This window comes from Eriocheir sinensis, chromosome 63, assembly GCF_024679095.1.
Source record: "Eriocheir sinensis breed Jianghai 21 chromosome 63, ASM2467909v1, whole genome shotgun sequence".
NCBI lineage: Eukaryota > Metazoa > Arthropoda > Malacostraca > Decapoda > Varunidae > Eriocheir > Eriocheir sinensis.
Genome location: NC_066571.1, coordinates 4,188,669 through 4,204,620, shown reverse-complemented (window position 1 = coordinate 4,204,620; position 15,952 = coordinate 4,188,669). Strand labels below are relative to the sequence as shown.

General features: G+C 42.1%; 1 protein-coding gene and 1 long non-coding RNA gene across 2 annotated transcripts in view; one reads left to right on the top strand and one right to left on the bottom strand.

The window, feature by feature from the left end:
- On the bottom strand, nucleotides 1–4,366 carry LOC126986880 (uncharacterized). The gene is made up of 3 exons (XR_007740017.1): nucleotides 2,792–4,366; nucleotides 569–874; nucleotides 1–398 (listed from the first exon to the last, which is right to left on the bottom strand). It is a non-coding gene; the product is annotated as an uncharacterized LOC126986880 (long non-coding RNA).
- Nucleotides 1–15,952, top strand: part of LOC126986877 (putative pre-mRNA-splicing factor ATP-dependent RNA helicase PRP1) — a 30,604-nt gene extending 14,652 nt beyond the window's left edge. The window contains exons 4-15 of the mRNA XM_050843348.1: nucleotides 4,373–4,837; nucleotides 5,126–5,345; nucleotides 8,111–8,254; nucleotides 8,341–8,598; nucleotides 9,147–9,458; nucleotides 9,655–9,804; nucleotides 10,019–10,190; nucleotides 10,349–10,477; nucleotides 11,130–11,252; nucleotides 11,482–11,672; nucleotides 11,890–12,052; nucleotides 15,258–15,952. Coding sequence (XP_050699305.1) covers nucleotides 4,373–4,837; nucleotides 5,126–5,345; nucleotides 8,111–8,254; nucleotides 8,341–8,598; nucleotides 9,147–9,458; nucleotides 9,655–9,804; nucleotides 10,019–10,190; nucleotides 10,349–10,477; nucleotides 11,130–11,252; nucleotides 11,482–11,672; nucleotides 11,890–12,052; nucleotides 15,258–15,385 — 2,455 coding nt within the window. The 3' untranslated portion in view covers nucleotides 15,386–15,952. The remainder of the gene's footprint in view (nucleotides 1–4,372; nucleotides 4,838–5,125; nucleotides 5,346–8,110; nucleotides 8,255–8,340; nucleotides 8,599–9,146; nucleotides 9,459–9,654; nucleotides 9,805–10,018; nucleotides 10,191–10,348; nucleotides 10,478–11,129; nucleotides 11,253–11,481; nucleotides 11,673–11,889; nucleotides 12,053–15,257) is intronic.

Genomic DNA, 15,952 nt, shown 5'->3' with positions numbered 1-15,952 from the left:
GGCGGCCGCGGGGGGAGTGGCGGCGGGGAGCACGGGGCGGGAGGGGCGGCGGGCTCACCACCGCCAGGAGTGTTTATTTAGGCCCTCCCTGCACACAGGCGCCATTACGGGTCACCAGGGCCCCGAACATGTCTGCTGCACCTAGGGGCCAAGGGGCCGCGTGTCGGGCGTGGCGGCTGTGGGTGCCGTGCAGCGGGGCCTGGCGGCCTGGGGTCAGGTGCTCGGCGATCGCCATAATAATTCCGAGTGGCTCTTGTTGGCACGGGCAGACGCCTCCGCCTCGCACATCAATTATTTATTAAGGCCTTCTTAAATTTATTCGGCATCCGGTGTGGGCGGCAGAAATATGCAGCGCGGGACGAGCCCCTGGTAACACCTGGAACTGTCAGGGAGAGTGCCTGTAAAGAGGTATATTTTTAGGATATTTATACAATAAATACAAAAAGAAAAACTTGCCGCTGTCTGTATGACCTATTTAGATGATCAGAAATCATTAATGTCGATTCAAAAAATTATGTTTGAACTTTTTTCAAATATATTTACCCCTGTTAATGAACAATAAATTTACCGTTTACCATTGATGAGGTTTCAGGCCCCGGTCCTCCACCGTAGCAGCGCTCCACAGGGCCGCTATCATCATAACAGTATTATTAGCACTTAAAGTTGTCCTCAATCCTCATATTTGTTAAGTCGTAGGATTTAGCGAATAAGTGAGTCTTCAGCGCTTTCCTGAAGATTGCCAGACTGTCACTGTTCTTAACATCCCTGGGTAACTCATTATAGAGCCGCGGGGCACTCTTCTCAACTGCTCTGAAACCCAGTTCCAGGTTGACCCTGGGCTCATAGAGTCTATACCGTTCTGTACTGTGTCTCACTGACATGGTTGTGTCCAAATAAAAATCCTGTAGTATATTTCTCAAATATCCAGGTTTACCAAGTCGCGTTGCTTGATAAGTCAAGACATGTTTTGTAGACTATTCGTGCCTTAATGGGTAGCCAATGCACATCTATAAGTGCAGGTGTTATTCTCTCACGGGGGAGCAGACCCTTTATTAGCCTTGCAGCTCTGTTCATAACAAGTTGTAGTTTCTTCAGCAGATATTTAGGAAGACCATAATAAAGTGAGTTACAATAATCCAGCTTACTAGTTACATGATTATATATAAGCATCTTCATAGTCTTATCATCCAGGTATTTCTTGACAAATGCAATATTTCTCAGATGGTAGCCTGCCATTCTCACCACCTGATTGATCTGTTCTCTGAATGATAGAGTGCAGTCAAGTATCACACCTAAATCTTTGACTGACTTTTTTACAGTCATAGTGTCATCTTTTATCCGAAGAGTGGAAATATCTAGCCTCCTGAGATCCTTGTTCTTCCTGACAATCAAGCATTCAGTTTTATCCTCATTCAACTTCAGTTGCTTAGAATTTATCCATTTCCCAACATCATACATAATTCTGCTCAGCTTATCTTCAGTGTTTTCCACATCACTCGGCAACAAATAGAACTGTGTATCATCAGCATACAGTTTAAAGTCAACTTCATGCCTTAGCAAATGTGAAAGACCGATAGTATAAACAGAATAAAATTGGACCCAGTACACTTCCCTGGGGGACTCCTCTTTGCAAAAGTTTGAGTAGAGAACGATTTTCTTATTTGCATACAGTAAGTTCTGTTCTCAAGGTAACTCCTCAGATAATCCAGTGCACCACCCTCAATTCTAATATTCTTACAATCCTGAAGCAATAGACTGTGCTCCACCATGTCAAACGCAGCACTCAAGTCTAACAAAATCAGAACACTACACTTCCCTTCATCCATAAGCACAAGCAAACTGTTTACCACCAAACAAAGAGTAGTTTCATTTGAGTTGTAGGCAGATTGATTATCCGGTAAAGCCTGCACCACTAGCAAATGCTTTATTAGCTGATTTAAGATCACATTTTCAAGCATCTTAGATAGAAACGTCAAGTTGGATACTGGTCTTAAGGAACTTAAATACTGTGGGTCCAGTTTACCTTGAATGATAGGTTTCACGATCGCCGCTTTCTCACTTTTAGGGAAAGTCTTGTTTTTGATACTAATGTTAACCATCACAGTCATAATATTTAAGAAATCACTAAAGTTTTCACTCTTAATGATGTCACGTATCGGCAAGGGATCGTTATCACAGTACATCAGTTTCACCTTGTGTATGATAGTTTTCACTACAGCCACATCCTTTTGTTGAAAGCTTGTTAACTTTATTTCAGGGACTGGAGTTTCCACAGCGGATCCATGGTAACCTCTAAAGTTCATGATAACTCAATTTTCTTGTCAAAAAAGTCTAAAAACTTATTTGCCAGCACTTCATCCGAGAAACCATCCGGAAACTTGTTAACCTTTCTGTTTACAGTAAAACTGTCAAGCACCTTATATAATTTATTGATGTTAGGCCCTGCCTCCACAACCTTATTCCGATAGTATTCTCATTTCCGTTTTATCACAAGCCGATTTTCTTTGTTTCTTGCCTCCTGGTATGCTCTTCTTGCCTCATCTGTTTTTTGCCTATGCCACAGTCTTTCTTTTTTCTTTTTCTCTCTTTTTGCTCACTTTAAAGGTGATTTTTATTGTGAAACATAAGATGTTTATATATATTGGCAATGGATTTAAAAAATTTTTTTTTCAATGTTGTAAATGAACATTTAAGTGATTGATTGCCAAGTTCGTACCTGTGATATCTTGTACAGTCCACATATAGAGGTTTGCTATGGTGAAGGCACACAGGGTAGCAACTGGCGTGGCACCTGTATTGGATCTTCCTTTCGGTGGTTCTGTGACACACTGAGCACCGCACTATAGGAGCTCTGCTGTATGTCAACACTGGGCAGGTGACAGGACATTGCACAAGAGATAAGGAGTGTTGAGCTTCTGTTGCCTCCATGGCCTGATGATGTCCATTGCCAACTCTATGGCTGGGAGACATGGACACTGAATAGTGACTGGAGAGCTGGATGGATGCATTTGGTAATAAGTGCCTTTGTAGAATCATAGGATGTTGTCGATTACTCCATGAGGCTGTCAAGTCCTATTACCTGCATAGTCTGTGAACAGCAACTCTGGCTACACTGGCATGTAGCACGCTACCAAAAAGTTGACCCTGCTGTCTGGCTTGTTTCTTTAAGAGACAATCCTGAGTTGAGGAGGCTAAGGGGACACCCTCAGAGTTTCTGGCTTGAACAAGTTGATAGACCCTACCATAATGGGAAGTGAACCTACATGGAGACCTGCCCGAAGGAACCCCTGGGTTTGGCATCTTGGGTGGGTGAGGTAACGTGACCTCCAGTGTATGCCCATATTGACTGATTTATTGAATGATAACTTGGGGGTCCAGCACACGTCACATACCTACACATACAATGGATAGCAGATGGACAGAAAAATTTACAGATTGGCAACCCAGAAATTGTAGAAGTCAGGAGCAACAAAAAACAGATAGAACTGAAATTAGAGCATTTCCTGGGAAGGTGAAGGGCATTGGGCAAGGCCTTTCACCTTTAGTAAACAATTAATGGCTACTGCTGCTGATATATACTATTTATTAATCTCAACTACATGGTATCTTCTGTGTTTATTACTTCAGATGCTATGAGGATGGTTATTATAAACCATAATTATTTTTAAAGATATAAAAAGTTGTATTTACATAACCTCTTGCTCCACATCAGCTGTTTTTTTTAATAACAATAGTTTTGCATCAATCTCTGCAGCAGAAGTAATCTATGGAGCTGGTGCTATGTGAGTTACTGCTGCCTGGTCACTGCTTTGGCTGGTTAATCTTTAATACTCCATGTAAACTGTAACGGAATATACCCTCATGCAATTCTGATTACTAACACAACTAATGAGGAGCATATGCCCAGGCCGCATCGCTTCACTCACTTGCTGCCTCCACTCCTGACGGTCTTCCCAGGCAAACTCCCACACAACTTCCATATCCATCCCAAGTCCTTCCCGGCAGGATTGGCTAACTTGCCCCAGCCATGAGTTCTATGGACCCGTGTCCCCTTGGTCTCCTTAATTCTGGGTTGTCTGGTACAGAAACATCCTTGTGAGCAGGATCGACATCCGGGAGTCGTGCCACATGCCCATAAGCTGGAGTTGGCATTAACGAACTAAGCTGGAAACAGACCTAGATTCAGTTTCACAGAGTAGTTGCTGGTTCGACAAAGTCGTTTCAGCGATACCCCATGGCTGCTTATGCAGGAAGCAAAATGGTGATGACTTTTATGGAGTTAATAAATTGCAATGTCATGTATATTCTACTGCCTTTTCTTATTTTTTGATAAATAGGTAGACAAATATTATCTTTGAAACTCTCTCCCCAGATATATGCCTGACAATGACCGTGACATGGACCGAGAGAGCAGCTACCTCAGCGGCTCCAGCAATTACAGCTACAATTCAGGCCGCATGAATTACAGTGACTACCAGCGATCAGACACATACCAAGGCAGCATTGGTAGTGGTGGGGGTGGCATGGGTGGGGGTAACATGGGTGGGGGTAACATGGGTGGGGGCAACATGAGTGGGGGTAACATGGGTGGGGGTAACATGGGTGGGGGTAACATGAGTGGGGGTAACATGGGTGGGGGTAACATGGGTGGGGGCAACATGGGCGGGGGCGGCATGGGCGGGGGCGGCATGGGCGGGGGTGGTATGGGTGGGGGCGGCATGGGTGGTGGTCTGGGTATGATGGGCAACAGCCTTCATCAGCAGCGAGGGGCTGTGGCCATGTCGCTCAACCCCTTCACAAACCTGCCCTACACCCCAAGATACTACGAGCTGTATAGGTGAGTGAAAGGTTGGCTTTCTATCGTAAAGGATAACATTTATTTATTATCTGATTAGAATTTAAAGCTTTTGTGTAAAGTTGTTCTGCAACAGTTTGAAGTGTCAGTTCGGTACTTTGGTAATGGAGATGCATTCACTTATTTATAAATCATCACTGCTTCATATTCTCACAGCAGAGTTGTTGATTATACAGAATTATTACTCCTATGAATAGATGTGAATTTTGTGAGAAAAATGCAATTGAGACACTTTTGTAAGATAATCTAATGTGTGAATTATTTTAACAGGAAAAGAATTGGGCTTCCTGTATGGGAGTACAGAACAAAGTTTTTTGACTTGCTGGATCGCCACCAAACCATAGTGTTGGTGGGCGAAACAGGTTCAGGCAAGACTACACAGATGCCACAGTGGTGTGTCGAGTTTGCCCGCTCCAAAGGCAAGAAAGCTGTTGCTTGCACTCAACCCAGGCGAGTGGCAGCCATGTCTGTGGCCCAGCGTGTGGCTGAGGTGAGGCAGGGGAGGTGCTGGCTTTCTTCTTTGTGGTTATGGAGAATCTTCCATGATGACTTTAAAATATAACTTTTTGGCCTTGTTGATTATCTTAGGTACAATTTATTCTTTCATTCATTCATTCATTCATTCATCTTTGACGCCTGCTCCTAGGAGCTCCCGCCAGGGGATGGCCACGGCAGAAGAGTTTCCATTTCTCTCTATCCAGACACTCCCTCCTTGCTTGCTCAAAGTTTCTCAAGGATCTTTCACCCCTCTCCCTGACATACTCTTGCACCCTATCCCTCCATTTCACAGGAGGTCGTCCTCTAACATTCCCTCCCTCTATCCCACTCATATACACCCTCCTGGTCATCTTGCTCTCCTCCATTCGCTCCATGTGGCCAAACCATTTTAAAGTCTGTCGCTTCACTTCTTTCCTTCACCCACATGACATATTCCAAAATCCTCATACACACTTTCATTACTCATTCCATCCATTCTACTCACACCATATGCACTCCTCAAATAACTCATTTCCACTGCCAGCACTCTAGACCTCTGACTTTCATTCCAGGCCCATGTTTCGCTTGCATATGTGAGGGTTGGTACTATTACTGTATTTCTCAAATCCCTCTACCTCCATGCTCACACTTCTGCCATTCATGATACGTCCCAAAGACCCTACCACCTTTCTTCCTTGCAATGCCCTTTCTCTTGTCTCTCCTTCTGTACCACCATGCCTACACATAACTGAACCAAGGTACTTAAACTCATTTTACCTCCTCTATTTCTTCACCATTCAAAATTATTTTGCATTCTTTTTCACATTCAAGTCCCACTATATGGGCATATAAAATTCACAACCTCATTTCTACTCCACTCATAAAGCATCACTTTACTTTTATTGACATTTACTTCCAGCTTTCTCCTATTACATACACTATCAAAAACACTGACCACATTTTGTAAGTCACTTTCATTTTCTGCAAATAAGATTGAATTCAGCACCCACTTCCTTCCCTCAGCGTACATTTTTACTCCAACTTCCCCAACTTTGACTTTCATTTCCCTCATAACACCATCCATATAAATATTGAGCAACCATGGTGACATGACACACCCCTGCCTCAAGCCCACTTTTATCTCAAAATGTTCACTTGTTTCTCCACTAATTTTGACACATGTCTATGCATCCTCATAGAAAGACTTTATTGCATTAAACAGTTTTCCTCCCACACCATATATCTTTAAAACGTCCCACAATGCCAGCCAGTCGACTCAGTCATAAGCTTTTTCTAAATTCATGATGGCTTTTGTCCAGTCTGCTGGCACCCCCCCCTTCCCATGCCACTCCACATATCTTAACCATCCATTTAGTAACTACATCTCCACACTTTAACATTTCTGCTGTAATTCCATCAGTTCCTGCTGCCTTTTCATTTTTTAATCTTTTTATTGCTTGATTTACTTTTTCATATGTTATACTTTCTTCTTTATATACTCCTCCTCTACCTCCACTCAAAATTTCTGCTGTTACAACTGCTGGACCTCCATCTTCACAATTCATTAAGTTTTTGAAATTATTCTCTCCATCTCTCTTTCACAGCTTCCCTGTCTTTCAACATCTTTCATTTTTCATCCATAACTTAATTTATTTTACTTGGGGAGATATTTTCTGCATTTCTTTCATTCTTTACTTCTTTCCAATATGATTTTCTGTTTCCTTAATATTTTTTACTGACTGTAGTCTTTTTCCAAAGTCTTCATCAACTCTCTTCTTACTTTCTTTTATTGCTTGTTTTAATTTCATTTTGCATTCTCCATACTTCTTTTTCCTTTCCCTTTTTACTTGCTCAGCCACATTTCCTTCTTGAGTTTTCTTAAAAAGTTCCCTTTTCTCTTTTACTATTCTCCTTATCTCTTCTGTCCACCATGAATTTCCTTTTCTTTTTCCATCCCTCACCACTTTCATCCCTACAATTTAACCTGGTAGCAGCGGGGATTGTGTTTCTTAATGGTCCCTTTAAGTGAGAAAAATGAGAAAAAATCACCCACAAAACCATTTCAAAATATATGTCAAATCATTTGTGATCAGTTTATGCATCATCTATTTTTAGGGGTTTATATCATGGCACAAATTTGCCCCGTCGCTGCTACATGGTAAAGCAACAAATTTAGCCCGTCGCTGCTACACAGTAAAACAACAAATTTGGCCCGTCACTGCTACCGGGTCAACAATTTAACATGGTGTAAATTGCACAGAGCATTAGCTCTGGGTTTTCATTAATGGTGTGACACTAAAATTGTCTGATGTAAATACTAGGCAGCATACATTTACCAAAGCATGCTGTACTGTTGGTGCTTTCAGGTGGAAACCATAGAGATGGATAATGGGAAGCTGCCTAGATGATCATGAGGCAGTTGTAGGAGGTTAAGCATGTAGGTTGGGGGGTAATGCTTGGTGTAGCTTTCGTAGTGGCTCAGTTATGACTAATGACATTATTTCACATCCATGAGGGTCAGATATGATGCCATGCAACAGGACAAATCATGGAAGATGTGAAATTCATGTAAAACATTCAAAACATAGCACGCAGGAGTCTGATTTAATAAATGATGGTTGGCTGAGTGGACCATTGCGAGTTTACTTGAATAAACAGTGGCTGTCGTTTACGGGTTAATTGCTGCAGGTTGATGTGGCTTCTTAATTTTGCTGGTACAGTGATAGAGCTTGTTTGAATTTGTAAAGGTACTCCTAAAACTTTTTTTTTCTTCTGCAGGAATTGGATGTAGCACTTGGTCAGGAGGTGGGTTACTCCATCCGTTTTGAGGATTGCTCCTCCTCCAAAACAGTGCTCAAGTACATGACAGATGGTATGTTGCTGCGTGAAGCCATGAGTGACCCTATGCTGGAGAACTACCAGGTGAGCTTCCCCAGGACCTTGTTGTATGCAGTGCCTGTGTCTGCATCACCTTTGAACCTTCATTCCAAACTGTCCTTTATCCATAGGTCATCTTACTGGATGAGGCTCACGAGCGGACATTAGCTACAGATATCCTGATGGGGGTGCTGAAAGAGGTGTTGAAACAGAGAAATGACTTGAAGCTGGTGGTGATGTCAGCCACCCTGGATGCTGGCAAGTTTCAGCACTACTTTGACAAGGCTCCACTGCTCAATGTTCCTGGCCGCACTCACCCTGTTGAAATCTATTACACTCCAGAACCAGAGAGGGATTACTTAGAAGCTGCCATCAGGACTGTCATACAGGTAAGACAAGGAAGCCAGAAACACATTTAAACTGATCCTTGTTCATCTGTGCTTTTTATTTATTTATTTTTTTATTTTATTCCTGCCTTAGCACCGGTAGGCTTTCTTCAGGGGCAAGATGGTCAGCTCATGCCCGTCGTGGCACAGGCAATTTTTTATAGTGGCGCCAGATATGCTTGGCTCATGCTGCCCCCCGGAACTCATTCTTGATTCACTGGACGGTTTCTTCTAGAGTCTGGGTTGATGGGTGGTCTTCTGGACAGCATGTGGGTAGTCTTTTAAGAGTTTACTGAATAGGGTCGCTTGTTTTTATCTGAAGCTGCACACATTCTAATTGTTGCATACTCCAGTCCTCTTTTTAGTATCTACTATATCAAAAATACTAAAGAAACACTTGCCATTTCTGCAAGTGACAAGCATTTCACTGTACTGAACCTGAATGCCTCTTACTCCTTGTTCCTTCTGCTGAGTGACTGTCTTTCTCTACCTTAAGTGTTTTCTGCCCTCTCGTACCATATCCTGATTGATTTTTCATGTTCATTCTTCAGATACACATATGTGAGGAGATACAAGGCGATGTACTGCTCTTCCTGACGGGTCAAGAGGAAATTGAGGAGGCATGTAAGCGCATCAAGAGGGAGGTGGATGCTTTGGGTCCTGATGTTGGGGACCTCAAATGCATTCCTTTATATTCCACACTACCCCCCAATCTCCAGCAGCGCATCTTTGAAGCTCCACCACCCAACAAGCTAAATGGAGCCATTGGACGGAAAGTTGTGGTGTCTACAAACATTGCTGAGACCTCCCTCACTATTGATGGAGTTGTCTTTGTGATTGACCCAGGCTTTGCTAAACAGAAGGTTAGTTGTAACATCTCTCCACAGAAGCTGTGTTTTTGTAAGTTGGAATAAAATAATAGCTATGCTATATAATTCATGATAACTTATTTTCATTTTTGTTAAGATATTTAGGCTTGTTTCAGTGGTATGTTAACCTTAGCTCTATTGAGGTATCATTTATGAACAATGGTGATAGAACATGTGGTTTTATCAACAGGTGTATAATCCTCGTATTCGTGTGGAGTCCTTGTTGGTGTCGCCCATCAGTAAGGCATCAGCCCAGCAGCGAGCTGGTCGTGCAGGGAGAACGAGGCCTGGCAAGTGTTTCCGCCTCTACACAGAAAAGGCTTTCAAGAATGAGATGCAGGTATTGGCAACCAGTAGACATGAATATTTTTTGTTGATTCTTTACTTGTATAAAGAATTGCTTGTGTGCAAATGATTTACTGTCACCATTCTTCTGTCTAATTGTGCCTTTCCTATTTTTTTTAATATAGGAAAATGGTGATGATATTAGTTTTTGCAGTTATTAACATTACGGGGAGAATAGGAGCCTCAGTTATGTTTGTTGCTGTTCACAGGACAACACCTACCCTGAGATCCTCCGATCCAATCTTGGCTCTGTAGTGCTGCAGCTCAAGAAGTTGGGCATTGATGACTTGGTTCACTTTGATTTCATGGACCCTCCTGCTCCAGAGACCCTCATGAGAGCCCTAGAGCTCCTCAACTACCTAGCAGCTCTTGATGATGATGGTACTGCTCACAAACCACATTTTTATTCTATTTATCCACATTGTTGCATGTCAGTAATATCATGGTATATAACTGATTATATTTGTTGGAGATATATGTGAAACTTCCCCATGTATACTTAAATTGGTAAAATTTCAAGGTAACACACACTTCTGCAGGTAACCTAACAGAGCTTGGAGCAATCATGGCAGAGTTTCCACTTGACCCTCAGCTGGCAAAGATGGTGATTGCCTCTTGTGACTTCAATTGCTCCAATGAAATCTTGTCCATCACTGCTATGCTCTCAGGTTAGTTAAGGAAGGTAATAAATCTTTTTCTTTGTAGCTGGAGCTGTCAATGTGTTATATTGTCAATGTAGGCTTTCTCATCCTCCTAAATGGTATCTGAATTCATGAGTTTTAAGCAGATTTACAACTTTCATATGTTGAGCTTATGTAATACTGAGTAGTGTCAAAGAGGACAATAATTAATTCTTTTGAATGGAGAGTCTTTATATCAGATTCACAATTCCTGGATCAGCTGTACACTTTGTAACACCAACACCCCCATCAGGCGGGTGTCATTACACTGAGCAGCGCTATGTTAGAACCACATCCTTCCACCGCTCCTCCCAGGTAGAGATGTTAACTTTGAAACCAGTCGGTGTCTTAAGATGTCAAGAGTCCCATCGAGTGGTGGCACCTTTTTGCTCGTTATTATTTTCTTCGTGGAGACTGATGGCCCAGTAGGCTTGACTGTGGTGGGAAGGTTGGAGGCTGTGGTTCTAATCTGGTGTAGCTCCCCTTAGGTGGCTGAAGTAAAGTGTTGAGCAAGCCAGGAGGGCCAGTGCCCTTCGCCCTGTGAGGAGGGTGAGGCTTAATGTTCGGGCCGTACCCTCCCTCTCCCGCCGTCATGCGCGGCTGTGGTGGGGCCGGGTCGGTTTCCCCATTCTCGCTACAGTACCGCAGTGCTTTGTGCGCCCTAATGAGGCTAAGAAGGCTGCAGACGAGGCCAAGATGAGATTTGCGCACATTGATGGGGACCACCTCACGCTGCTGAACGTCTACCACGCCTTCAAACAGAGTGAGTGTTTGGCTGCCTCTTGTCTTGTTTGGGCATTATGAGCTTAGAGTGGAAACATACTTTATAGATAGAATAAGTACAACTTGTTCAAGTCATCCAGTGAAGAAATGGAGTTGTTGGCCAAGATCTTCATGTCCTCTCTTATTGATTTCACTTCCTCCTCACTCCAGTTTTGGACCCATACTAATCTCACTTTTTTTTTCCCCTATGATCCTTTGTACTTTGGTAGATATGGAGGATGTCCAGTGGTGCTACGACAACTTTGTCAACTATCGCTCACTCAAGTCTGCAGACAATGTACGACAGCAGCTGTCGCGCATCATGGACAGGTTTAGCCTTAAGCGTACTTCCACAGATTTCAACTCTCGGGACTACTATATGAACATCCGCAAAGCCCTTGTTTCAGGGTTCTTCATGCAGGTAAGGAAGGCTATAGTTCTCAAAGAAGTTTCAGACATCTCAGTCCATCAGGCTTACAAATAACTTGGGTATATTTTGAGTAAGTTATTTATAGAATGACTTCCTATGTTGGTAAAATTTGAAAAAATTCTTGCCACATAAAACATTCATTGCAAACTATGACTTGTTTGCCCATTTAAGGCTTGAGACATGGACTCTGAGAATGTTGCCCTTCCAGGTTGCTCACTTGGAACGTACAGGCCATTATATGACCATCAAGGACAACCAAGTGGTGCAGCTCCACCCTTCCACTTGCCTAGACCACAAGCCAGAGTGGGTCCTGTACAACGAGTTCGTCCTCACCACCAAGAACTACATCAGGACTGTCACAGACATCAAACGTATGTAATGGTTTCTTCTCTTCGCTCTCTTGCCAAGTTTTGTATTAGTTTGTATTGAAAAGATGTACAGACAGACCTCAGTTGTTGAACCACTCTCTTTTCAAACAAATCGGCTCACAAACATATTTTTTTGAACGAAAAATGCACCAGTTAATGAAATCTTGGTTCACAAACAATCAGTAAGAATGTAGAGATTAAAACAACTGTGAAAATAGCCATGAAGTATGAGTGGGAACCTGTGCATCTGCGGCTGGCTTCAAGACTTTGCTCACCACTGTAGCCCACTCTGCTGCCAGTAATAGCAACTATGCAGCCCCTATCACATGTACTTATCGTAAAAAATAACTAACCTAACCTACCTAACCAGGCATACCTGTGGTAACTATGGGCTTTGCTGCCTCTGACAGCATGGGTTCCCATTTACATTTTATGGTTATTTTCACAGTTGTATTGATCTCTACACTATTTCCTATTGATTTCCAGGAAATTTAAAGGTTAGTAGAATGCATATATGACAACAGAAGAACAGTTGATGAAGTAGGAGGTGAGATATCAGCACATTTATTAAAACAAATCTTAACCTTAAATTCGTGGTAGGAGGTTAGTTCTCTGAGTGGCCGCCAGATTCCAGGTACTTATTACTGTGCTTCCTGCTCTGTTTTGGCTACTTCGGGATGCTTGTGTGGGCAAGGTCTGCAGGAAGTGCTATGGAAGAGGTGGCAACACTGACTTGTACTGCATGATTGAACTTGTTTGAAGGTCAAACTTCAGTTCTCAAAAATCTCTCTCCTTCTCTCTCATACACACACACACACACACACACACACACACAATATTAAGCGAAAACTTTCTGAATTTGAAGAGAGGGATGAGGAGAGAAGTTTCAAAAGAATGTAAAACACAAAAATGGATAAAGCAGAGATACCGGTGTCATGTTTCTGTGCATCCTCGCCCTGAGTGTCTTCCCCTGAACTGTGTATGCTCAGAAGTGAATATAAACAAACAAAAAGACTTGTTAATAAACAGCTGTTCTTGCGGATCCCCTGATATGCTCACTTTGCTTGCCCCCCACCCACACACACACACACACAAAAGTGCCTCCCATAATGTATGAGGAGCAGCTCAGCTGAGATTAAGTTGCAGAAATGTGTTTGTAGGCACTAAAGATGTAGAATAGTGGTAATGAGCAACAGATCCAGTGGAGAAATGCGGCCGGTCACATTATCCGCAAGTCCTACCCTGCCATTGTTGTAATCTTGATATGATTATTTGCCTTCAGGCATTCTATTTTCACAGAGCGAATCCAGATCAAATTCAGATCCTTATCATTGTGATCAGTGATCTAGAGGTGATCGGTGTTCTAAAAAGAAGTGGTCATTCTTTAGATTCGTTGATGTTTACTGGGAGTCAGGAACGGATTAATTCCTTTTACATTGTTTCTCATGGGAAAATTAGTTTTAGATTACAAATAAATAATTTTAGAACAACATTTAGGAACAAATTATGTATGGGTGGGCTGTATAACAAACTAGTTATGCAATAGGTCATTGTCACACAAACTACAAGATATCCTTCCTCATTGCTACCACAGATACTGTCCACTATAGACTTTGGCCTGTTAATGGTGCAGATAAGTACTTTATTGTGGCACCATTTATGTTTGGCTCATTCTACCCCCCTAGAGTTCCACTTGATTCTTCTGAGAGAGTTTCGCTAAAGTCTGGGGTGATAGTTCTTCATTAGGATGATATGTGGGTTGTAGTCAGTCTTTCAGCAATAGATGAAAATTGTCATCTTGTACTGGTGGGCAGGACTTGAACACAGGTCTCTGGATTACCACATTTATATCAAATCTTATTACAGTAAAAGTTCAGTTATCCGCATCTGCAATATAATATACAAGGGGACTTGAAGCTACAAACCAGTCACTGTATTGTCATAAGGTGTAATTGTCAGTGCAATTATCTGCATTGAAACATGTGCAAAACTCACAGTGGGGTGAACTATGCACAAAACTATAAAAATCAGCATAACGTATGGGTTATGTGAGGGATTCACGAAGATGGAGAGCAGCGTGTGGTGTCGGGTGCATGGGGAGTTGGTGTCCATGGACTCATCTGCTGTGCCTCTGTACTCTTAGGTCTTGGCTAGTGCATGCCACCCTACTTACATAAAGTTTTACCATGTTCTCTGGCATACCGACATGAAGTGCTGTGAGTCATGAGTTCATTAGTGTCTGCATTGAGACCCAGGAGGAACCTAAAGTAGAGATTGCAGTTGCTGTAGGTTCTACAAATTTGATCTGTAATTTCATTATAGTACAATATTCAGCTCTATCACTCACGTCTAAGTATATAATACAAATACTACTTACTAGACTTGCATGGCTAAAGTTGAAAATCATAAAATTAACTCAATAGGGCTATTTATTCTACAAAGGCAAGAGACAGTCATGGAGCATGTGACACAGCTCTCACCTAGGAGATATGATATTTACCTTAACTTAGACGATGATGCACTGTGACCTCTCTAAACTTGACAGACTACATGCATGGGTGAAAAATAGAAAGCTTTTCTCATTGCTCAGGAAAAAGACAGCTGCTTGGCTACCTCAAGAGCATTTTGTGATTAGCATAGTGGCAGGGAGAGGGGCTGGCTGCCTTGCATGCCGTGCCATTACACTAAGCATGGGTGGCAAGAAGGTATTGAGTTTAGTGTCCATTGGAAGTTTATTTAAGGGAACTCATTAATTCAAGTGTCATGGAAAAAATATTTAAAAAATATGTTTGAGATTGTGACACCTATCAGGACATGATTATACACACTCCCTAGGATGTCAATGGCTCTTCATTGTTGATTTGATGGTGGTGGCAGGATCATCCATGGACTGGATATATAGTTCTACAGGTTGACCACTTTTAAGTTGGCAAGGCTGGCCTGGACTCTAGCCCAGGGATACCAGTGGATAGTGTGACATTAGCTTTACCTGTACCACATAAGCATCAAGCCAGTGCTGAAGATGCCCTTTAACTGTTTGATAAGTTTCCCAGACTCAAAGCAACCATGGTGGCAGCCAATAAGTACTTAAATATTTTTTGTGTGCTGCACCATGCATACTCATTATTTTCTTAAAGAAGACTTTAGTTCTAAGAAAATTATCAAGTTCCCCCTTGCACTTTCATAATCTTTGTTTTATTTTTTTCAGCTGACTGGCTAATTAAAGTGGCTCCCAACTATTATGACATGCAGAACTTTCCTCAGTGTGAAGCCCGAAGACAGCTGGAGAACATCATCACAAGATTTGAGTCTAGGCAGTATAGAGAAGGATTCTAAGTTTGAAGTTGGTAGGAATGTTTCTCAAGCACCTGCATTTCATCTTGATGGTCTATGTGTTTTTATGATATGTTCATGTTAAAGTATGTCCATGAAAAGAGCTTCGTTGTGTTAAGCTTAAGAGTGGATAGGTATGGATTGGTCTCTTTGAAGTCTTTTGGACTGGAGGAGGTGATACATAGATAGTTTATATTTTTTGTATGGTGTATTAGTGCATCACACTATGGGGTCTTCATTGCAGTACTCTAAACAGATTGGTCACCAAGACAAAATAATGCACCGTGTGTGGTCAGGTGTGTCCCTCTAAAGTTCAGGATTAATTTATTCACTGTACAAAGCAGCAAATTAATTAGTTTGTAACCAGTCTGGCCACACCAACATAGGCATTATATTTATTACACTTATAAGACAAAATAGCAAGTACTCTGACTCTGTGTTTTGCTACCCAGGACCCATCATTCCCAATAGCCAAGTGCCAGGTCCAGGCCATTTGGGGTTGCTAAGAGTTACCCTCTGTGGCCCCAGCTTGTCACTCATTTTATGATTAGAATAAAAGGAAAAGTCTTA